This window comes from Lissotriton vulgaris, unplaced genomic scaffold (genome assembly GCF_964263255.1).
Source record: "Lissotriton vulgaris unplaced genomic scaffold, aLisVul1.2 SCAFFOLD_703, whole genome shotgun sequence".
Lineage (NCBI taxonomy): Eukaryota > Metazoa > Chordata > Amphibia > Caudata > Salamandridae > Lissotriton > Lissotriton vulgaris.
The window spans coordinates 440985-466854 of NW_028254574.1; the positions used below are offsets into that span (position 1 = coordinate 440985).

General features: G+C 42.7%; 1 protein-coding gene across 1 annotated transcript in view; it reads left to right on the forward strand.

The window, feature by feature from the left end:
• Positions 1 to 25870, forward strand: part of LOC147659504 (fatty acyl-CoA reductase 1-like) — a 501467-nt gene that overhangs the window by 369459 nt on the left and 106138 nt on the right. The window contains exons 5-7 of the mRNA XM_086951690.1: positions 1877 to 2054; positions 4919 to 4963; positions 10583 to 10701. Coding sequence (XP_086807816.1) covers positions 1877 to 2054; positions 4919 to 4963; positions 10583 to 10701 — 342 coding nt within the window. The remainder of the gene's footprint in view (positions 1 to 1876; positions 2055 to 4918; positions 4964 to 10582; positions 10702 to 25870) is intronic.

Below are 25870 nucleotides of genomic sequence, written 5' to 3' on the forward strand. Positions count from 1 at the left end.
AAATAAATAAGTACATAGTATTGAGAATGAAAGGTAGCACTAAAGACCAGGTATGATTTAAAGCGTTAAAAACAAATAGCGCACAAAAGGCCAGATGTACCAAGCATTATTCCAATTTGCAAAATCAGGCCTCTTGCGACCGTAAAAATGCATTTTGGCATGTATCATTTCCAAGTTTGAAATTGTGAGTACATACTGATTCGGTATTATGAAGCGGCATGTTTAGGGCGTCCCTTCCTAATACCGAATCGCAGTGGTATGTAAGAATGTTTAGCGACCAAAATGCAGTCGCTAAACATTCGCAAACGGGAAGGGGTCCCAATGGACCCCTTCCCCCTTGTGAATGGTCGCAAAAACCTTAAGAGCAGGCAGAGGTCCCACGGGGTGGCCTACTCTTACAATATGAAAAAAAGTTTACATTTTCTTTTTAAATGCAACCCGTTTTCCTTTATGGAAAATGGGCTGCATTAAAGAAATGATTGTTTTATTTAAAAGCAATCACAGACATGGTGGTCTTCTGACCCCAACAGGCCACCATCCCTGTGATTTTAGCGATTCCTAATGGGTCGTAAATTGCTTAATATTCATGAGGTAGGTTGAATTGCGACTAGGAATTGCTAAAGGAAACTATGCGTTTCATACATCAGGAATGGCGATTACCTAATTGCGATTCGCAGATAATCGCAATTTGGAAATCACTATCCCTAACTTTGATACATCCAGACCAAAGATCCTTAGATTGATTCAATATTGTTTGCACTTTTTTCTTCCAGCACTTTTTGCCTCATTCTACATTTCTCTGAAAATTGAGTTTCTAGGACTCAAGGTTATGTTCATGGTTATCAAAAGACACTTTGCTATATTATATCTTGAAATATTGGTCCAGGGTGTAAGAAAATGCATAATTTGTCATGGCCCACACCCTATTTTTTCTTTTTTTGTTTTGGGGGTTTGTCACTCTGTGTGCAATACCACTGATAAACAGTACTATAACACTTGTGTTTCCCCCTAAAACATGAACTCTGCACAGGATGTAGCTAAAGTACCTAATTGCCTTATTTAAATTTCCTGTAACGCCATAGTAGATAGTGAAGAAAATGCACCAATGGCAAGAATATTAAACATCACATGTGATATATAGTGTGTATTTACAAACCCACATATATTTAAAAAATGCATGGCTTCCAGAAGCAACACTTTGTGCTGGCTGAGCTATAGTTCAAAAGCAGTGCATCAACACAAGGACAGGAAAAGTGCCTTTGCCATGTAGGAACAAATATTGGTATATATTATAAATCACCCCTAAAATGTGCCTTGTAAGCCCATCAGGCTGGGACTAATGTGTCTTCACAGTTACTAAATGTCTAAAATCTGTTTTCACTGTGTAGAGTCAGCTAGATTCTACATTAAGACTGGGCTACATAAAATTAAAACTCTTAATTTCCATCTTTGCCTGGGGCAAAGCGATTCTATTACTTTTCACTCAGTTTAGAAAATCTAATGTAGTTGTCAAATCATACTTTTGATAACTTTAGTGGGAAACCAACTTTATAAAAATGTACTTTATGCTGCTTCAGCCAAAACTAATTTAGACTCAGAATAACCCTGCTCTTAAGATGGCAATGGTATGCCCTCTAGACCAGGAAGACCAGCGCATCGTCAGCCTCTGCCATCTGAGGGGGTACAGAAATATTTGCCAGAACAAAGGCCAGCATTCATAATACCTCTTTTGATTTAGATATACTAATTTAGGCAGACAAGATCTGCTCCCATTAATTCTCAGGGCCCTCCTAGACTCTCTGGCTCCAGTCCAATGTTTGGCTTATTCCAAGATGTGTTTTATTCAACCATGTTTATCTGTGTTCTTATTTTTTAGTTGGATGGATGAATCGATCATCCGTGAAATCACACCTAAGGTTATTGGAGAGTGGCCCAACACGTACACATATACCAAAGCCTTGGCAGAATGTGTGGTTCAACAAGAAAGCAGTAGCATTCCAATTGCCATCGTTAGACCATCCATAGTAGGAGCCAGCTGGCAGGAGCCCTTTGCAGTAAGTATGATTTGCCATTACTTTGCATAGGCAGGTATTTATCCTAATGTTTTGACTAGCTTCAGAAACCCACTTGTGATGCAAGCTCTTTTCTGTGTAATTTTTACTGGAGAGTTGGGTGTGCACAACAAAGTTGACTGTGACATATCTTACCAGGTTCTTTATTGTCTGTATATGCATTTCACATTGACACAAACATGTGAGCGATAATGGTTCAAGTTTTTCTTCACCATTAGGCATCAGAAATTGGGCTAATAATTTGGGAGGGTGGAAAACCCTATCAGGTCAATAAACAGAATATGACAATGTCAATATAGTTCTGAAAGAATCTCTGCTCAACCCCTGGTAGTCATGTTACAAGCAGCCGGCAACCCACAGAGAAGTATGTGCTAATTTCAAGCATTGACATCTATTTTAAAATCAGGAAAACAACACACTAAAATCAGTACAATAGAGAAAACCTTAATTAGCAAAAAGACACGAATATCATTAAAATAGGTTAAAGCAAAATGGAGATATTAATATTTTAGTTTAGAACTCCATTTAAAAACACTAGTTCATGGTGGATGGGAAACGAGGCATACCTTTAAACTGACTGCAATGAAGTGGAGGTAGAATATACAACGTTATTCGTCCCAGTCAGATGTCAACTTCAGACACTGGGCCTAATATAGATCTCAGTGGGCAGGATACTCCTTCACAAATGTGGCAGATGTTTCATTCACTATATTACAAGTGCGTTATCATCTATGGCACTTGCAACATGGCAGACAACATACCTTTCACGTGTTGACAGAGCATCCCATTTGTCAAAATTTAAATAATGTTCTTAGTCTGTAACTGATGGGAAAGTTCCTTCTGGGCAGTTCTTTAGCTCCTCAGGGCAGGCTTCTGGGCACCAGGTCTTTCTCAAGCCAGGTCTCCTGCAGGGTCTAGTCTTCTATGATAAGCTGGCAGCTAAACAGGAGAACCCTTGAAGAGCAGTTCCAGTCCCAGGGTACCAGCAGGTGTCAGGAGCCCTTGAGTAAGTTATTTTCTTCCATCAGGTGTCATGCGTAATTTTCTTCCATCAGGGCCTTCTACTTCCGCTGGAGCCTTCCCAGTTCCAGGAATGTTCAATGACATTATTGGATCAGGTGCCTGATTTATCCTCTGTACCAGCCAGGGATTGGAGAAATACTACCACCTAATCCGAACTATTTTCTAGCAGTGCCCCATCTCCTTTGCAGCACTTCCTTTTAACCTTACTCTACAATTAACCTAGGAGCCCCTGTTCCAAAATGATAGGACCCAGCAGCACCAGGCACGGTCATCTTCAGCACCTTAGACCCTCTCCAATTTAGATAATCTCTGCTCCCATATGACAGGGTCGGACAGGATTTTTCCTCTAATGTCACTGGAGCATGGCTATCGGGGGGATCCTGGGAATGCCCTTCTGGGCATCTCCATGTCCAACTCAAAAGATGTGTTCCTGTCCACTTCACTTCCAGATAGCTAATCCCTGCTATTTGGTCAGCAGTTAACACCCATTTGCTCATCCTAAACTCAGATGAAGGCTATTTTTCTTTAAAGTGATTTTCTTGCATTTTTCCCAGGGGAGATAGTAATAAAGATGTTAATCACATCTAGGCCTGTTCTTAGAAAAGTCTTCCAAGGCCTACGCAGTGAACTATCCTTTGGGTCTTTCACCGTGAGAACACTTTAACACCAACATGTAATGTGCCCTATATATTAGCAGCCTATCTGGGAGCTTACATGACATATACATTGGTTAAAATGCTCTCCTCAAAGGATCCTCATTAACATTAATCATTGGGTATCTCTGTGCATGTGTGGGGTCTCAGTAACTTTTACTTACACTTTCCTTGCCATGGTGTGCAGCTGTGTTTCATATTTGCTGTTATTAATGATGGAAGGTCATTGGGGCAGAATGGCAATTGTACAACATTATTAAACAGGTAATTTGGGAAATTGAATAAAATAAGATTAGGCGCATGCCGCTAAAATGTGAATGTAATTTACATTTATAGGTCCAATCAGGTTGTTATCATTCAGTCAATCAAATGAATGCCAATGTTATTTGGTAAAAATAATTGCATATTTAGTAGCATTATGTGCACCTGATTATTAAAAAGTAATACATCACAATCAAACAATCAATCAAACTAATGTTTCATTCCTGATAGTGTGCAGTTCCCTGAAAGGCTAACTTCACAGAACATAGCTGAAGACAGACCTCTTCAAGGTGGGCTTCCTGATCTGACAATCTACCCTCAAACCCTTGACCTTTTACCGGTTATTGTATCTTCCCAGACGACCTTACTCCAACAAAAGGCTTGGTCCCTCACGATTATCTCCTACAACAATTTCCCCAGCACATTGGATTCGAAATACATAGGCATTAATGATGAGCATTTGGGAACCATGTGAGCTAACTAAAGTGCCTTTAACCAACTCCCACCAAACATTAAAGTCCTCACCCTCAGTCAGGACTTCATTTCATGTTATAATGAGTTAAATACTTTAGTGTTGCACAATGCGGCACAAAGGACAAGCCGACCTAAGGGACTGGAACATTTTTTTTAAAACTTTTTTATTGTGGTATATCATCAAAATGTCAGAAGCATATGCACCACTGTGTCCATACAGGCAATGATAAAAGGCTCGAAGCAGGTTAAGTAATATTACACAGCCCTTTGGTCCACAACCCGGAGGTCGGACGGAACATTTGAGTTAGTGTTAAATGAGGCAACCTTTGTTTGATTTTGTGTAAGTTTATACATGCTTTATTTATGTGTTTAACTGTAGATTTGTCAATGTACATAGATATGTATTCATTATTAAATCCCTGCTTTTTCTTCCAGGGTTGGATTGATAATTTTAACGGACCAAGTGGAATTTTTATTGCGGTATGTACCTGAGACTTTTATTAGGCAGAGTTGAGTATTTTTCAAATTTGTAAATCAACATTGAAATAAATGCCACGTTTTGCTGTGACTCTTTAGACTTTGAAATCCACACAGGCAAAATTTCTATCCTACAGTTTTTTGGGCTTAGTCTTAGGGATCCTAAGCAAAAGTTCTAAAATAATCATGTAAAGCAGTACAGTTGCTGGTCAATGGTCCAGATGCAGCTAGTAACTGATCTCACCGGTAATGAGGCTTTTACTCCAGGTTTTCCAACCGAGAACCGAGAAAGGGATGTTGCTGTTGCAGGACATTGGGACCTGGGCCAGTTGTACGTTCATCATCTCGAAGGAGAAATCCTTAGAACTATATTCTCACCGGATATTGGGTCTTCTCTCCTTCATAATGCCTTAGCATGAATTTCATTTAAAAAACAATCCATTTCAGTGCTAGTTTTTATCCTTCCTTTTCTATCCATAAAAGGTGAAGTTGCTGCACAGATCAGACCCAAATAAGAAAGGAAGTGATTACATCTCGAAATATACAGGCTGCTTTTTGTTACATTTGCAGGTGGTTTTATGGTCATGGATGTAACAAATCATGCAATTATAAGATGCATGATGTAATTTATCAGCGAGTGCTAGGAGGCAGCCAAGAGGACTCTGCCTGAAGGAATAATCACCTTTCTACTAGAGGCATAGCAGCCATTGCTGCTTTCTTATTACAAACACCTTCGCAGGAGATACACCAAAACTCCACTGGGTCTTTTAGCCTTTGGTTTATGAAGCATAATTACCTGAATACAGATGCCCGCTTGAAAGCTTTGGGAGATCGGCAGGTATATTTTGGCGTAGCATTTCTTCTACTTTTGAGTTATCCATAGTCCATACAACCAGACTGGTAGGTTTGGCTGGGTAATATTTAAAAGATAAAACATCTCGAAGGATAAGGGGTGAATAGTATCCTTTAGAAGAAACACGTGTCTGTTTTCCCTTATAGTAGTTTTGATGTATACCCTTTGGGGGAAAAGGGTCTACATCAAAACTACTCAATTGTAGGGGTATGGCGAGATGGCGCTGCTTATTTTCTGGGTATCTCCACAACCAGCTGCGATTGCATGCCACTGTTGCAATATCCTGGGGCATAAGAGGTATAGCATAGCACAATGACTGTATCGGAAGGAAGCTCAGGGGTCCCAGTCAATGGCTAAGAGAGTTCAGAGATGAAGATTCAAAAGAGCAAGCACTGTCTTCCATCAGAGACAATGTCATCAGAGGTAAATAACTTCTTTGTCCACTGAGGACTCAACATAATCAAAAGAGAGCATGGGGCTAGATATAGGTAAATAGGATTTACCGATTCTAAAATACCGAATTTTACCCATTCGGTATTTTAGAATCGGTAAATGCGTGGCATATAGTTGGTGGTAAATAATGAATCCTGTAAGCACAGAAGCACTCTTCAAAGTGCTTCCTACATTTCATTTACCAATTCCGTAAATACCGGATCGGTAAATGATGATTTGGTAAATACCGAATCGGTAAATACCGATTCTGTATTTACCGAATCGGTAAATTTGCCACCTACATAGGAAAAGCCTATTACCGGTCGGTAACGGCCGATTTCGACCGTTACCGACCAGTAATGGCCTTCCTACATCTGGCCCTTAGTTCTTACTCAAGTACCTTTAGTCAATGATTAACATATGTAAGCGTCTATCACCCATGCATATTCATCCATCACATTGCTAGGTATGGCATCCCATAACACAACAACCGCTCCTCTTGGTTATCACACAAGGCTTGGAAACACATCCCAGATAGGATTGTGCAACACCTTTCCTCCCACACATCCATCCTGCATGGCATCGCTTGCTGCCCACGTGCGCAAATGCTTCAGTGAGCACTACATAAATGTTGCAATGCAATGTTCATCCTAATTATCAACACAATGTTTAAGTTCCATGTTCTCCAATGGCCTGCACTGCCTCCACGGGCCCCCCTTCATTAGGGTGTATCTGTAACATTACTGAAACTTTGTTCTAAAAGTTGAATCGTGAGTAACCACGGAGAGAGTGACCTCGGAGAGCAGAATTTGACTTTCCATTTTGATTGGTGGGAGCATTAACCATCGGGAAACACACAATCCTCAAAGAGTTCATATCTTTTAGACACAATTACCTTTGTGTTCTTCTTTCTTTCGTGGTTTAAAGTTCGCTTTCCTCCTCTTCCTGATCCTTTCAACCATTAAAGGCATGAAGTGTCTGCGGCCATGCACCATGCTCTTCCGCTCTTACAACGTCAGCAGGCAGAGCGCTAGTTACAACACAGGACCTTCATCGGAGATCCCATTATTTAATTAAAACTTTCAAGCTCCATAGGCGGTACACTCCGCCACATCCCGTGTGCAGATATTCCCAGAAGAAGCCTTGCTGCTTATTCTCTGGAGACCATCCCATCTTGCACATTGTGGTGAAATTAGATGCCGGCGTCTCTAATTATGCATTTGTATCATTTAAGTTAAAAATAATGGCCTCTCTAAAGGCTCTAATTGACTCCCTAAGGACCACCGGTGTCTGTAAATTGAGGAGACTGGAAAAGGCTCCGCAAAATATGGCACGTTTTGTTCAATTTATAGGACCGATGGGACCTATGCGTCCCCTTATTTTGTTTGCGATCACTGAGTATCAAGCAAACATTATTCACTTGCAGACCTTTCATTTCACTATGCACTTCTTCTTGAGTGTGATCAATTAATCCAAAAATCTGAAAACCTCTGTGTCCACCAGATATCCACATTGTACCTCAAAGCTCTCAGATGAGGCTGAAACGAAGTTATTGCATATCAAAATAGTAGAAAGAAAAGAAAACCATAGCTGGGTGTTTTGACGCACACACAAGTTATTTAGTGCATTTCAGTCCTTCATCAACGTGAGGTATGCTTACGTCTTCTCCTGTGGCGCTTACTATGCTCTGCGTGACGCCAAACACATTTTGAAACCAGGGAAGCGCGGTTGTAGTTTGCAGCTGAAGGAGTCCACACAGGCGACTGTTTGGTGCTCATGAATTCAGTCAGAATGTTGGTCGGAGTTCCCTCCAACCAAAACCGTGGCGGAAACTGGACCGGCCAAACTCCGGTCAGTGGGGCTGACTGTCAAATTATGATGCGACAGCACATGGTGCAGTCGCATTCTCCCATTTCTCTATGGAAGAACTCCTTGGCAAGCACCTCAAGGTGTCTGCCACAAGGTGCAGGGATTAACAGGGGCTCTGGTGCCCCCTCGGCTCCCAACCGGAGGCTGCACGAAAAAGCGGGCCCTGCTAGGGCCCCCCAAACATGCTTTCTGACAGGGATTCCATGTCGGGAAGGCCAGCATGGAAACCCTGCCGGTAACAGTGCATCCTAATCCGAACGGCGTAAACCACCATCCATATGGATTACGGGCCGGTTCTGACTGGAATCCAGCGGGAATCACGGCCGGTTTCAATTCCGACCGGCTGTATCATAATCACCCGGTTGGAATTCAAACTGACAATGTCGGTCGTAATGCCTCCAACCTAAGGTCGGAGGCTTTATGACCAACATTGTAATCGGCCCCTAAGGGATTTGCCCAGAATCACAGGATGTTGAGTGTCCCTGCCGAGACTCAAACCTAGTTTGCCAGCTTTGAGGCTGACCACTCTAGCCCTTAGGCCACATCTTCTCAAATACTTGGCAGTGTCGGTGGAAGGCAGGATACAATCTGTCACATCTGAGCCTGCAGCCAATTTTTAGGGGATAGCCACATGGTCAAAGCAGGGATTGTTTTTCCGCTTTTTTGAGTCTAGGGGATCTCAAGACTCCTTGGGCAGGCACCATACAGAACCGTAAGGATTCACTCCCCTTGTATCGTGCTGAGGAGGCTGGAAGTAACCTGTCCAAAATGCGTCGACTTCTTCCAAAAGGGGTCCACAACAGATGCAAAGTTGTATTGGTACAAGAGACACCAGTCTAAGCACATCATATGTATAGTCGATGGACATTAGACTTGTGGTTGATTGGATACATAAGTGAACGGCCTATAAGACGGACCCATGCATTGTTTTTTGTAAAAAAATATTAATGAGGAAAGTGTCTGCTTTTTTTTATGTGGCTAGTGACGTTATTTTGAAATATAAAAATGAGAAATAAAGAACTGATTTACAGCTATCTCCGGTAGTCTTTTCAAAAAATTATGAAAACTGCATGTTAAAATGAGTAAATGAACTCCAATAATAGCTAATACACTGTAATCGACAAAGAAATTGGTAGACTTTATCCCTCAATGGCCAGTTGTTTGTTGTTATTAAAATGGTTGTCCAAGGCAGGGAAACCTAGTGAGAGGAAGCCCGCCCTAAATAAGGCTGGCGACCACCATTATGACCTCGCAGTCCACTGGTAAGTGGAGCATGGAATCACTAGTTTGCCAGGGTGGGCGAATCACCAAATTATGGTGGTTTCCCACTCTGTGAAACTCTAAATCACCTATTTCTTTCTAAGAATATAAAGAGGGAAATATAATGAGCAGAAATAAAACTGTGTTATTGCCATTGTGCAAACTATTGGTGCAAACCCATCTGTAGTAGGTGCCTCGTTCAGGTGGTGAGATCTAAGGCTACAGTCCATCCAAAGGGACTACTAGTTCGGACTTGGGTGAAAGTAAAAAACAGCTCAGCAATTTTCTGTGCTAAACAAAAATCATGACAACATTTCAGCAGTTTGCAAAAAAAAGTACACACTTGCATTGAGGTAGGAAAAGTAGGACAAATTGGGAACTGGAGGTAAACGAGTAATTGTGAATAGGCTCATGAAATAAGTGCTTAGGGCACCCTAAATGAGTGGCAGTTCTGTGTAAGCGGGCTTAGTCTGAGCCTTGTTCCCGTTTTTTTTCAAAGTTATATTTATTATTATTATTATTACAAAGACACTGGTGTGCATGCACCCCGTTCGTGTAACAGTGCACAGTTCTTTTGACTGTAGAACGAGGAAAGCACTCTGATATTTATGATCTGGGAGTAAGTTAAACACTACTGAAGATGTAAACGTCTTTGCAAGAACCCGGATCTAATTTACTTCCAGAGAAGGGAAAGTGCATTAAAGTCTCTTATCACGGGAACGTGACTGTCTGGGTAAATACATCATTGTGTATATACACTGATGGCATAATTAATCAATATTGACCCAGAAAGACTAATGGAATGGGCATGATTGATGGCGGCTGAGCTCGGCATATTTTATGCATCCTTAGCTGAATGTCAAGGCCTCCAGATGTGGAAGGAATGCCAATGTCTCCTGAGGAAGCGCCCACACTCAAATGCACGGCATCTATTTACATCCGAAGAAGCCACTGCAATGACAGTGTTGTCGCAGGAATCTGAGTAATACCTTTCTTTGGCTCCTACTGTAGTTACCACAGGTCTGTGGAAAGTATTTTTCTTTGTTCCGTTTTACCTACCACGTCATCAGTTTGTGACTAATGTTTCTAAAACCCGATGGACGGCATCCGCTTTCCATTTTACATTCAGCAGTCAAATAGTATCGTTTTTCTACAAATCGCCACCCGTGCCAAAATTCTTCTAACCAAGCCTCTGTCTTGCTTTGCAGGCTGGTAAAGGGATCCTGCGCACAATGAAGGCCACGAACAACGCGGTGGCAGACCTCATACCGGTGGACGTGGTGGTGAACCTCACGCTGGCAGCAGGCTGGCACACGGCGGTGCACAGGTACCTCTCATGACATGTCGAAAAGGCCAGTGGATGCCTTCATTTAGCATGTATATCCATTTTGAGAAGGCTATGGAGAAATGATTTCCTTCTTCTGTTTCACCTTTCTGCCTCCAAGTTCCTAAATGAAGACATTAAAAGAACGGTCTGTAATGTCACTAAAAAGGTTTCGAGGCCTCATGTGCAACCAAACCCTGGTTACATCTTTTTAATATGGCTTTTTGTGTCCTGTGGTCTACAGGTCTGTCTCCCCTTTAGATATTTTAGTACAAGAAGACAAAGTCAGCTCTTTCTGCTTTCTTGGCAACTTTTCAGAAAATAATGCCAAGTAGCCAGTGCCTATTACCAAACTTGTATTCAATATGTATATTGTCAAAACACTGCCGGTCCTAATGGATGCCACTTGCAGAATTATTTCAAACCAAATCTTGTGGTGAAAATGCATGGGGCACAGCACAGTGAATTTCCTACTTTGTGACAGTGAGAGACAGTGGCGGAGCGTGATTCAGTGAGGGGTTTACCTTGTGTACTGCTGTAATGTTACATCTCACATTTTCTTTGGTGGGACTATTAAGAAGAAATTAGTCTCCAGGGAAGCCATGGGATAGTTACTATAAAACTCCTTCGTCCATTTAAACATTCATGCAGTACACTGACCAAGCCCCTGCTCAAAATATATTGCCTTTATACCTGGTGTTTGCCGCAAAACCTAAACATAGGCTAATGAAAAGAGCGATACATCGAGTGAAAGAACTGTGAAGAAGTACATGCAGTTAGAGGAAGTCCAAACTGAGGGAGGAAGCCTGGTCTTCCTTGGTCAGTTCCTGCAGGGCCATAAATTCCGGCTCATTTTGGAACATTGTTAATAATAGCCAAATCTGGATAACTGATGGTAACCAGGTTTGTACTAATATCCCTGAAGGCTCTTGGGTTGAGTTTATAGTAAAGTGTATCATTCAGCTGACCTCGATAGCGAGGCATTTACCTCTATTCTGCCCATCTATCCTTTGAATATTGAGTGCAGCGCTCATGAAGTAAGAGGCAATCCGCGAGAGCCCCAAGTTAAAGCCCTGGGTCCTGTTGAGGTTCCTATGGCCCTTCATATATTAGAGAGGGATCTATGAGGGCTTATTATTTCCTGCTTTGCAAATGTAGCCTGCAAAAAAGGCATTCCAGAGTCCTGGTGTTCAGCAATCATTGTGGCTATATTAAAAAAAATGCAATAGGGCCTCCCCTAGTTGCAATATGCTGATTTCTCTTATCTTTTCCACTGATTAAGTCATGGCAGGGTAGTCCTTGACAGAATTATGTCCTGGTCTACTGAGCACCACATTATCTCTGATGCTCAATTTGGTTTCAGAACCGGTCTGGGCACTCAAGAGCAGTGCCTTAACCTACACCTGCAAATCAGTGAATACACTTTGGCAAAAAGAGGTCATGTTTATCTTGCTTTTATAGACCGGGTCTGCACTTTTGTTACCGTGGTCAGGTCAAAACTCTGGGAGATACTTGAAGCCAATGGGGTAGATCATGGCCTGGTGCCCTTTTTAAGAGCTCTTCGCACAGATTTAAAAGCTACTATTTGATACGGTTGTAGTGAGAAATTGGTGTTCGGCAAGGCTGTGTTTTAGCATCAGTTTTATTTTTATCATATATTAATGATTTGGATTTTAATTTAGTTATTAAGGGAAAGGATATGCCGGCTGTGGGAGGGCGGAGAATCCCTGTCCTCCTTTATGCTGGCAATGTCTTTTTAATGTCCAGAACTCCCAATGGTCATCAGCAACGTTTCAATATTTTTGTAAATTTTATGGACAGCCTCGGCCTGGCCACGAATTCTTCTAAGTCCTATGGCCCCAAAAATTTAAAGCTGCAAGCTCTTGTGTTGTGGGATGTTCCCATCTCCATAAGGCTTGAATTTTCGTACCTATGTGTAACATTTGGCTCCCAAGGGACTTGGGGCCCATGGTTGAAACACAGGAGACTCAAGTTTATCAATTCACTTGTTTTGCTTTTCAGTACTGCTTCCAACCATTGTAACAATCATATTGCACCTATGGTGGAGATTTATAAACAGAGGTGTTTATCACCCCTAACCTATGTAGCCAGCCTGTGGGGATATAAGGAAATCGGGTTCATGCCGGGAGACGAGTACATGGTATGTAGACGAATCCTTGGCGTTTCACTGGGTTCATCTACGTGCTCTGTACACAAGGAGCTTGGTATACCCTTTGAAGCTGACCAAATCAGTTTAGCACCACTAACCTTATGCTGTTCAGTCTGGAAAAACCCCCAAACCTGCCTGAATAAGAAGATATTAGATATTTCTGTTGTGTGACGGGGACCTTTGTATTCTGTGACTTCCGTATATCATGGACGGACACCTGTGTCAAGTTAGGTAGATTTGATTTATTTTTTCCACCGGCTAATATCTTAAGCAGTGGTAAAACTTGGGTTAGTCCAGAACTTGGGAGCTTTAGAGGAAAGAAGGAAAATGGTTGGAGCTGAAGAAACCTGCCAGTAGGGAGCATCTGTCAGTCCAAACTACTTCAGGGCTGGAACTGTATCTGGAGTGCGTTTCAAAATCTCGGGGTAGGACCCTATTGATTAGATTTAGGCTGGGACTTTGAAGGAGTCAGCTTTCGCGGGGACATTTTAAGGATTTTGTGGGCCCTGGGCCACACATATGTTGGGGGGCCTGTTTGGATTAGCTCTGAAGTTATGATCCAGTTTCAGTCCCATGCCCTCTTTGACCAGGTCACAGTGCACAGGCGCACTGGTTTAATTCTAAACGCATTTACATATAATATTCAGGGATAGTGACCTGTGTTTTCAATATTGTAACACAGCAATGGCTCACTAATATTACTGCACATAATCTCGGTGACATATGAATATGTGAGGTCCTGTTTTGATCGAAAAGAAACGTTTTTATGGGACTTGTGTGAAATATAAACACATTTCTATGCAAAATGTCTGTTATAGACTCCTACGCATCACTCACAATAAAAATAAGTTCAAGGAAAACTAAATTTGAAACAATCTGCTCAAGAATTATTGAGGGTCATCAAGTGTCTCTGCAAAATAGAGCTGGCTCTATCAGGGGGGCCCTGGGCCAGAGCCCACTTTGCCCATGCCTTAAAACGTCTCCGAGCTTTCGTCCCCCAGTGTCCCTGCAATCCCAATTTTGTTCTGGTTAGCCCTTGTGACAAAAACACTTTGCAAACTTTGGCACACTTTTTGGGCATATTATCAAGAGCGGCGTCAACATTATCACCCCTTTATTGGCAGGAAACTGCCGCTAAAGTGGCGATAAGGGGCTTGATAATATTCCCTAGAGCAAGGGTACTCCTAGTACGGCCAGCGGGCCGGTGGCGGACCGCCCGGCCTTAATTGGCAGCCTGCAGACCTTGTTGCCATACGAGTCCTTCATGTGTAAAGTTTAAACAGAGGAGATGGCCTCAGGCGCATACGTTGTGAATACGTATTGAATAGGTATTCACAACGTTTGCTCCTGCGACCATCTTCTTTGCTTATGTTTGCCTCTGATTGGCCTGAGCCTCTGCGACGTCACATGCCCTTTAAAAGTCAGCTATAACTAGCGCTTTCACAGCTGACTTTTAAAGGACCTGTTAAGAAGCTTCCTGAGTCCGTGGTGACGACGTCCTTGCAGCTCCGGAAAATCTTCGACGTCCTCGCAGCCCGCAGCCCCAGAGAATCTTCGCTGATGTCCTAGCAGCCCCGGAGAATCTTCACTGCAGCCGGAAAACCTCCAGCGTCACTAGTTTAGCTGCAGGTAAGTGTAACCGCGGGCAGTACTATGGGTCACAGACATTGTTGCCTATTTGGTTGAATTTATCACCACTATGATTTTTATTATCATATGTCACTTTTTCCTTTTGTAATGTATCGTTGGCTACCTTTTGTCTTTTGTTATCTACATGCCCTGGTCCTGGCTGGGGTGCTGCGCTGTCCTCCTCTGAAGCTGCCCCCCCCCCCTTGTTTGATCTCTCCGGGGCTGCGGCTGTTTATCAAATTTCTGAAGTCAATCCCCAATCTCTAGTTATGCTTAAAGTCCCCCCTTAATTATTGTCACAGTGACCCTGCTTACAGGATTTCTTCGGGTGTCCAGCGGTGCTGTTTGGTTGTAGGGGGCAGGGGGCAGGCTCGCTCACTGTTCTTGCTTACTACATGCAGTATGGGGTCTCACAAATAATGTCGCAAAGAAACGTGCACAAATGGCATTACAACTGGATCACAGGAAGCATGAATACCAATGTAACTAACTGAGTAAAGCAAACCATTAATTACACCTTGATGAAGCACTATAGCGCTTTTCAAACGGATGAAGCGCCACGCAGCAGGTCGTAAGCGCTATATAAGTGCTAATGTTAATAAAAGCCATACTGCTTAAAGAAGTTGCTAATGCTTTTTCCAATGATCCTTCTAAAACTATTTGTGCAAATTTTTAATGTTTGTAGTTGCGGTGGTTCCCCTTAATTGCACTAAGCCTGGGGTACTCGTAGTATGGCCTGCGTTCTAGCTTACTACATGCGTTCTTGCTTACTACATGCAGTATGGGGGCAGGGCAGACAACACTGTCCAGGTATGGTCAGTGATGCCAGACCAATTTTAAGAGTGGGGACGCTCTCCTCAAAGCAATATCACTGAAGGCATACAGATTGTGGAAAATACAAGCTTTTCACAAAGAGTAAGTAAGTAGATGAGCCATATATATTCAGCTTAAGTGTGGTTAAGGAGGTGTGGCATGTAGCCAGGAGTGTATTTGGTAGTAAACTATCGCAAATATATTACTATAACATAGCATGGTAGCACACTGTAATTTACAAACAGCAAAACTGGGCAAGAAAGGATGCTAACATCTTAAGTCCATATTTGTTTAGCAAAGAGGCGTCATCTTGTTCACAAACTCTATTACAGTAGGTAAGATACAGAGGCTTACAGATAATAAACAGAAATTCTGTGGGCTTGATGCTTAGGTTACGATTATTGTTATAATATAATAATAATAATAATAATCCACATTTGTAAAGCGCGAACAATCACCCGTAAGGGTCTCTAGGCGCTGGGGGCCGTCAGGAAGATTAAGCAAGCTATTGCTCAAAGTCACATGATGCTGGGCTAAACTGCCGCCGGAGCCGGGGATCGAACCTTGATCCCCAGTCTCCCTGGTGTCGTATGGGCATTCTAAGTGATGTAAGGTTGAGAGTTGAAGGGAGCTTTATGATGATGGTGACGTGTCCTGCCCTGCTGTTGCATTTCTACTCTTATTATGCAGAGTATTTTGTATCTACAAGTCATGCGTTATTCAATACAATAGAAAAGCATTGAGTCTGGGTGGAAGGGTGGTAGGAATGCCGGCTGCGAGTATCCTCTTTCTCCCCACCTGTGTGACATGCCATTGTAATAATGTTAAATCAAAACAGGCACTCACATATGAGAAATGGGAGTGGTGTTACAGACATTAGTGAGCTACTGCTGTGTTGCAATATTGAAAACACTGTTACTAGCCATGATTATAAAATGTAAACACATTGAGAGTGCACCGGTACACTTTCAGTGACTGGGCCAAAGACGGCAGCAAGCTCTCAATTCATTGCAATCTTGCCAATTGTATCTGAGCCTTTCAGATTCCTTTAGTTTGACAGCTGCTCCACACCAAATAGCGCTGTCCAGATTAGCGCCTTCCATATGTTTTCTACTCTGTATCCTTGTACTGAGTGCATGCCGGTCTGGTGGCGCAGTGGACTAATGTGTCCGTTGCAGGAGCCTGTGTTCTACCTCATTGTCACACGTTCAAATCCTGGCGGGTCATGCCTTTCATCCATCTGAGGTCAATAAAATGAGTTTGGTAGCAATTAACATCTGTTATTCAGCGCCAAGATACCTATGGGTAAACTTGTGCTTGTATATACGTGTGTGTACATGCCATTTATTTCAAATCCCTATTGAGCGACACATTTCATGCATAAACCACTGGCTTTAGGAAAGCCTCCTGTTTTTCATGTACAGGTTTACCCATTACTTTGTATGATTAAACAAAACATTACTTTGGTGTTGCTCACAGATCTGTTGCGAGAAGTGGTGTTCGTCCATCGGTCGTGACATGGTGTCTATACAGCGGTCGTGACGCAATGTCGGTCAATCGGTCATGGGACGTGTTGGTCCATTGGTCATGTCTGTCCATTGGTCGTGTCGGTTCAGCGGTCGTGGGGCGGTGTCGGTCCATTGGTCATCCAGTGGAAATTCAGATTCCTGGTCCTTGTTACTTGTTGCATAGTAAAAAACTAGCTGGAGCGCTCCACAATGGCCTACAGTCCAGTTTCCAAGCCTTGCAAATGACCCAGATCGATACAGAGCGAACGCAGGACCTTCCAGGAAGCATGGGAAGAAGAGTACTTGTTTGTAGAATGTCCAAAAGAGAAAGCCATCTGTTTGCTTTGCAAAGAGAAAGTAAATGTTCTTAAGAGGTATAACCTGGAACAGCACTACAAAACGCGGCACTCTGGACACACTGCGAACTTCCCACTGAACTCAAAACTACGTTCTGCAAAAGTGGCATCGTTGAAGCAAGCTCTTCTTTCCCAGCAGAAGATCTTCCATTGCCAGATGAAGGAATCTGAGGCTGTAACCGAAGCGTCTTTCAAAATATGCTACTTGCTTGCCAAACATAAAAAAAACATTCTCAGATGCAGAGCTGGTGAAGCAATGTTTCCTTTCAGCAGCCGAAATTTTATTTGACAACTACACTAGTAAAGCCAGCATTTTAAGGAAATCGGTGCATTTCAGCTATCAGTTTCCATGTGTGCTCGCAGAATAGAAGCAATGGGACAAAACGTCCAGGAGCAGGTGATCAAAGCAGTGAGAGAGTCACCGTTCTTTAGCATTGCCATGGATGAGTCCACAGACATAGGCGATGTGGCCCAGTTATTAGTTTGGGTGAGGTATCTGGACCAATTACTTCATCCCAAAGAAGAGCTCCTGGGCCTTCTACCACTGCAAGGGCACACAAGAGGAGAAGATGTTCTGGACAGTATGTGCAACTATTTTAAAACAAATGACATACCACTGAACACTCTTGTCAGCATAACAATGGGTGGGGCACCTGCCATGGTAGGCCATGACAGAGGCTTCGGATCTATGCTTAAAAAGAAGCTCATAGGACAGACTGTGATAGACTACCACTACATTATTCACCAGGAAGTGTTGTGTGCAAAATTTAAAGCATGGAGAACTGATTAATGCCCTAAAATGTGCCGTGAAAATTGTTAATTTTAACCGTGCCAAAGCTCTCAACCATAGACTTTTTAAAGCAATGCTGCAGGTATCTGAAGCGGAACAAACCAACGTCTTGCTGCACCCTGACGTGCGTTGGCTAAGCAAAGGGAAGGTTGTGGAGCGGTTCATCGCATTGCTTCCTGAAATTGAACTCTTTGTGAACAGTAGAGGACAATCGTTCCCAGAACTAACAAATGTGAAATGGCTTGTTATGCTCCATTTTCTTTCAGATCTTTTCACACATTTTAATGTTCTCAATTTGACGCTGCAAGGTAAACAACAGCTTGTGTGCTCCCTCATGAATGGGATTTATGCTTTTGAAAGTAAGCTTGTGCTATTCAAAGAACTGGATGATAGTGACTTCACCCACTTTCCAAAACTGTTGGCTGGGATGCAGAGGTTTTCAGATGCACAAGAAATTCTGGCAAATCTTGACCCTGGTGCATGTCTTGAGGAAATTTCTGGGGAGATCAAACAACGATTTTTGCAATTCAGAGCCCTCACCCATCTGTTCAGGCTGGTTGAAAACCTCTGGATGATGAGTGCACGGAATCTTAATGTTGTTTCCCTTATTGGCATGGAAAGGGCTCAAGCAGAACTATATTTCATTGACATGCAGCACAATTCAGCCCTCAAAGCATCTTTTTTAGGGCAAGCACCAGAAGGATTCTGGAAAATTGTGCCCCCTGACAAGTTTCCTCTTCTTTTTACAGTGGCCCAGAAGGTACTTTGTATGTTTGGGTCAACAGATGCTTACGCATGTTCATTTTCCACAATGGTACTGTTGAAGAGCAAACTTAGAAATAAGCTTACAGACATACATCTGGAGCAGCGCTTAAGGCTTGCCGTTTCCAACTTGGTACCAGATTACAGAAAACTAATTGGTGACATGAAATGTAAAATAAGTTCGTAGTGTTTGTCTTTAACATATCTATTTTTGGGACTCTGAAGCCTGTGCTGCACTGGGCATGTGTTGAATATCTGGTTGCTGCAAATTGCCATTCAATCCCACTTAAGATTGCTATTGTCTGCTAATCAACAAATAGTGTAAACATGTTCTGCATGTAGTTACATCTGCTTTGGAAATACAGCATTGTCTAGTAATGTTTTGAAACTGCAGTGATTTTTTTTACCCCCTCTAGCCCCACCCCCAATGACCCTGCCCCCAATTAACCCGCCCCCAAATGACTCCGCCCCCACCGGTGTGACCCTCGGCCACAAACCACATTGTAAATTCAGACCCCAAGAGAAAGTTTTTGAGTACCCATGCCCTAGAGCATTCCCATAGAAGCCCAGGTTAGATATCTAACCTGGGTTTCTATTGGAATTCTATAGAGCATAATATCAAGCCCTTTATCGCCACTTTAGCAGCAGTTTCCTGCTGATAAAGCGGCGATAATTTTATCGCCCCATCTTGATAATATGGCCCCTTGTATTTTCCTGTTGCTTTTATCGCTGCTTTACCAAGAGGTTTTTAATCCCGCTCCGATTAACAAATATACTGTGGCCCTTTCATTTCTACAAACGCTTCCTTCTTTGAAAGTGCGTCTAGGTGTGGCTACAGTCTTGAAGTGCATCCTCCGGCGTAGACAATCGCTATTGCTGCAGTTGTCCTGATTTTAAATCTGGTTTTAGCTGGGCTGTTCTTTTTAATATGACGTTTCTTCCTATTATTTTGTTTCACACCTTGCACTTTGTTCGACTTGACTACTTTGGCTCTTAGGCTTTGAACCGGATTGCAGCATGAAGCAATTGGATGTTATTTTGTGACAATGAATAATTTCTTGTTTTATAACACTTATAAATGTTTTCATGTGTATGCACTTTTATGGTTCTGTTTTTATGAATCTAATAAAGTAATAAAAATATGCAGCAAGCTTGCTTTTTGATCTGTATTGCTATAAAAGTCTGGCAAAACACATTTGATTTCTTTGAAAGCAGGAACAATAAAATTGTCAGTATCATAAACCATACATTTAATTTCTGTGCAGATGAATACTCTTTCAAAGCAGAAAGCACACTGTTTTGATCAAAAAAGTAGAGAGTACTTAATCTCTATTTAGAGAGAAAACTGTAGCAACAAATCAACAGAGGAAACAAATTAAATCTATTAAAAGCAGTTATACAAAAACAGGTAAAATTGTCAGTCTTAAAGTGCAAATGTATGATTTTTAATTTTCCAACTCTCTGTGCATTTCTGTATTGGCATTGCTGACACTTTCCTCCTTTTATGTGGGGCATATTCAAACAGTTCTGGGGGTTTAAACATCCAAACCTTGCCCTCTGGAATTTATAGCTTTATATTTACCTTTGTAAGTGTTGGCTTAAACATCTAATCATGTAAACAGCCATTGGATGCGGACATAGGATTAGCCGAAGTTGTTACATGACTTGGGGTGTTTTCTGGCTAGAGAGGTTTGCATGGCTGCCTATTCATGTGTGCTCTTATGCATTGTACATGTACATGGGAGGCTGTAAGCCTGTTGTTGTCATGTATGTGTGCATGTTCCTATGCTGTCGTGCATGCATGTATTCCTGTGTGTGTACTGCCCGTGTGCCCGGGTCCTTGTATGTGTGGAAGTCTGTTTATCGGTTCTCATATTTGGAAGTAACTGTCCTTCCATTGTATGTGGTTTGCCTTTCTGTGCGTGCCCTACATAAAAGCATATTGGAAATGTCTTTGCCTATTATTTTTAAGGTTGTGGTCTCTGGTTAACTAAATTTGTTAGGTTGGAGTGGAAGATAACAATCCTGTCACCTCCTCAATTGTAGTTACAGTTGTTGAAAATACGTAATCGATGCACAAGTTACGTTTAATCTAAAATTGCAACCTGTCATTGCTGACTACTTTGTGCCATCATGTCTACATACAAGAACACATTTGTTATGGCAGTTTTTAACCTCTGTAAAAGGAAAATCAATGTGTGGCAAAAGAGACCTTTTCTGTGCAAGGGACTGCGTCTGGTAGTAAGCGTAGATCGTATGCAAAGTGGAAAGCATGGTTACTGACAATTGCCAATAGAAGGGCGTCCTTCTGTCCTTGGTATGATGGACATTATAGGCTGGTACTGCCTAACCCCCACCTCTCCTTACTCAAAAGACCCATGGGGTGTGGACCCTCCCGGCTTCCGGGGGGATCACTGCCCCCCCCCCATTTCCTGGAAGGCAAACCATTCAAACACCACACTGTTTGGATTAGGAGTCATAAATCCCTGGCCGTATTTCCTTACATAAAATAATAAACATTAAAATATTATTATTTACATTATCTACAATACGCAGAAAGTCCAACATTAATAGGTACATGATGTTGATTGGCTAACCTTAAGTTTCTAATACAAAGGCATTCCTATCATAAGCTAAACAATGAACAAATGTCCTTTCTGCGTATCCTATTAGAGCATACAGCAAGGTCAATGACTGGCGGCCCCTGATCTTGATAAAGCTAATTCCCCCAAAAACTCCTATCTGAGTGACATTGCGTAGGGGGCCTAGCTTACTGGTGTGCCTACATGCACACCACACGGATACACCCTAAGAGAGCCTGGAAATGGCATCGGGCACGTGTGCCTGGGCCTTTTTATTGGCAGGGTCACATGTCCTGTGAAGCGTGTGCTGGATCGGTGTGGGTGTGGGTGCACACCAGCCGTGAGGGAGTGGCTGTGGCACACTGATAATATATATTACTGTGAATATAGTTCAGAGAGCTTACGATACAGGAATAATTAAAGAGAAAACAAAACATTTCCTAATAAAAGAGAATCCGAAGAGTCCGACATTATATATGGTCCCAAAGGTTCATAAAAATGTAAGCGACCCACCACTAAGACCTATTGTATCTACTTGTGGGAGCCTTCATGAGCCCGTAGGCCAATTCTTGGATAAACATTTGCAGCCATCGGTAAAGAACATGAAAACATGCGTAAAAGACATGATGGACTTCTTATAGAAATAACAGGCAATTGAAACCAAAGAAGATGAGAAATTAGTAATGTGTACGGCCTATATAAAGTCTCTCTACACCTCAATCCCGCATCTTCAAGGTATTGAAGTGATGGAACAAACAGTAATGAGAACAGACCTGGATTTACCAATGCAAGTTTTCATGATGGAACTCATGTACTTCACCCTATATCGGAGTTATTTTAAATACAAGGAAGAGTGGTATTTCCAATTAGTGGGCACTTCCATGGGCAATTGCACCGCGCCGGTATATGCAAATTTGTTCATGCAGCAGTTGAGGAAGGGCATATTTTATCAAACCTGAATGGCAAAATAACATCAAACTACTAGTGAGGTACATTGATGATGTCAAGTTCAAGTTCAAAATACACTTTATTCAATTTGGTTAAAATCATAAAAGCCAATAAAAACACAGTAATATTTACAATTTAAAAAAGTACATACAGATCTTCAGGATGTGCAACACTTTAGACAGTCATGGATAATGGAACGGAGATGTCAACAATCAAGTTACAACGTTACCCTTTTTCAACCTCGACTTGATTCTAAATGCAGCGACTAGAAAACTAGCCACAGAGTATGTGATGAAAATATTACCTAAAGACTGTAAGTACAACATAGCAGGCCTAACTTGTATAAAACCGGCATCCTTTATAACACATACTAAATATTTGTTTCTTGGCTCCCTAAAGAAACTGCAAAACATCATAAAATGCAACGTGTCCTGTGTTGAGAATTCATCACATTTACATGGGGCTCCAGATTCTGGCGTGCTCCAAAGGTGGAAGCAGCCCAGCACGTAGGGAATCTGGTTAAATCTTAATTTAATAAGAAGATGTCTATGTAATGGTTTGGTAACAAAGGTAAGATAAGGCTCTATGGATGGGGAGGATAGCAGCATATAATGTGATCTTACTGATTTTTTTAGTCAGCTCGTGTTCCTCCCGGGCTAACCTTGCATTCTCCATAAAATATTTTTTAGCCCATTTTATATCTTCAACCCTGATAGAAGATGGCAGGTTAAAAAGGCCTGGGCGTCCTCATCTTTGTGGAAGAACACACAAGACAAACTGGAGAAAGCATTATCAGTATTGATCCAAACAGATGAACTCATACAATTTATCTGGGAAATTTCAAATGAAAAATCCCATTTCTGGATGTAGAAGTCTTGCTCACCCAGAAGGGTTTGGAGACCGACATATTTCGGAAACCGACAGATAAAAACAATACATTACACTTCACTAGCTTTCACCAAATGTCACTAAAAGAACATTTACCAATCTCCCAGATAAGAGTAAAATGGATCACAATATCATGTTGGAATATGTATATAGTATATAAATGCATGTGCTATGATCTCTTTGTAGTGGTGCTCCCTGAAGAAGGGCTTTCAGCTCGAAATGCATAGGAGACAAAAAAGGTTGTTAAAGGATATAATGTACAAGGAATATTTTAGTTCGAAATGAAATGAAAATAATTTCAAAAAAAGAAAATATTGAAATAATAAAACACGTTTTGCAACGGTAAAAACAAATTGGAGTTCTATTTTCTCTGAGGAACACAGGTGTGCCCATGGGGATGCATCGAATTTAGGTTGCAAGCATACATGGTTTATACTTTGACATCTTTTGGACGGAAGACGCCACCTGTGGAGCACACAAAAATTTGGATAAGCATATGTAAATAGACAAGTAAAGTAAATAAACAAACAGGTTGTGCACCAGCGATAATTGTATGAATGCTGACAACTAGACCTGTGATCAGCATATCACTACAAGGTAGACCTGGGACATGTAGCATTGCCGCCCCACCCCCCAGTGAGCGTGAGCAGAGTGGGCTGGCCTGGCGTATGCCAGTTTAGCATAAGGGTGTGAACAATGAACCCAGGGCTCTGGCCGTGGTTCTGTACGGGGCTGGACAAGGAAGTAACAAATGCGTGTGTCGCTGTTGTTGTGTCGGTCCACCCGGACAGCATTCGGCAATGTTTCACCCTGTGAGCCAAGTCCAATGACATGAGCCACATGGACTTAAGATGAATTCACTGAGCCCACATTCATCCATACTACCACACTTGAAAGACCATAGACATGACACATCTGTGTGATTCGGAATGTTTAATGCACATTCAGTGGAGTGTTGCATCTGGAGCAGAACAGAGTCATGCAAACCCCACATGACGATGTTGGCCCGTGGAGGGCCAGCCAGAGTCCTTCAGGAAATGACAAGTCCAAAGGATGAGGGAAGAGTTCAGTCCGCAGTCTGATTGCTGTGTCATTGGCGATTAAACAGAATATGGCAGTCCATTGCGAGGTCCAAGGTGAGTGTCGCAGAGGGAATCAGGGACAGTGGAAGGTGATGATACAGAGGCAGAACAAAGCTGAAACTGGCCATATGGTGGAGATGAATTCTACTGCGTCCTTCTTACCACGACAGTGGTTTCATCCGCATCTTTGTCCTCTGCTGTTCCATGTGCCTCAAGTGTGGGTGGTGCTGGCCTTTCTCCAGCACTGTGTGGCAGTGACACCTCTGGGGCCAGAGGTAGAACGTCTGGCGCACTGTGTGGCACTGACACTTCAGGGGCGGAGATGTAAATGTAGTGGTAGAAGCAGAACGCATCAGCACCAGGCCTTGTGGCAGCAATGCCATAAGGATGGTTTTGAGGTCATGGAGGAACCCAGCTACCACTCGCTGGTGCACAGCCGTGGCAGACGCTCCTTCCGGTTTGGCCTGCTCCATGGTCTCCATTAACCCCTGCATGTTTCCCAACTCCTGTGTGACATCGCTAGAGCCACTCTGACTGGACAGTTGCTCTAGTCTGAGTCAGGGCTCCGGCGATGTCAGCCATGGTCCTTTGGAGAGCACGGAGCAGACTGTGGGTGTCCATTAGGGACTGTGAGTGGGCCCTGATGGAACTTAGACACCAACGTATGGCATCTAGTTTGTCTGCAATGCAGTCGAAGCCGACCCGCACCTGTTCAGCCAGCTGCTCCTGGCACCCCAACACACGGCGTTGTGTTCTTCATGGGGGTCCTGGGAGGCAGCAGTGGTGGTGGGTACAGCCTACTGTGTGGTCTGTGCAGGGGGTAGGGTGTCCTCATTGCAGCTGGGCCGCCCTGCTCCTGGAGGTGGTCTGCTTAGGCTGTCAATGAACTCTTGGAGGGCGTCTGTGTCGAAGCTATGGTGGTCCTCTTCATCATCAGAGAAGAGAGGTTTGGGCTGCTCTGCAGGAGGTGTTGATTGTCCCTGTGCAACGTGAAGGGGAGACAGTTTAACAATGTGTTCACATGTATGTTGTCGCATTGTACATGTTTACATACAAACTGCATGACTGTGTACATCGTGGCTGTTTTGGAAGAGCCGCCTATTTGAAGGGGGACATTGGACATTTTGACAACAGACGTCCGTGTGTTTGTTCTTGTACATTATCAACTGACATTTTCCTGCAATGCCACTTGTGATTGGCCAGTGTCTACACACAGTCAGCACCAGTGTCCTGTTGTTGTAGATGATTCTAGGACTCTAGTTAATATTTCCGATTTCATGCCCTTATGTGGTTATATCAAATCATACCCTTATATAGGCATAAGAATCATACCCATATTAAGACATAGCCAATGCAGTCCAAATACAGCAAGGCTACTCCCATAGACTCCTAGAAAGCACAACGCGTTCTTAAACAAACCAAGCCTCCAGCAGCCCGGGAATTCCCCCTGCTTCTGTATTGATTTGTCCTAGAACTCCTGGAGTCCTGAAAGAACTGAGAGTTCTTAGTGACGTCTTATGTCCAACCTTACGTCAAACTCTGCACCTTCCAGGTATAAATATACCAGCATCTGCCTTCAGCAACACACAGTGGTTTGGAACAGATTGGCTATCTACTTGCCCGACGCCCTGCTGATGCGAGTGC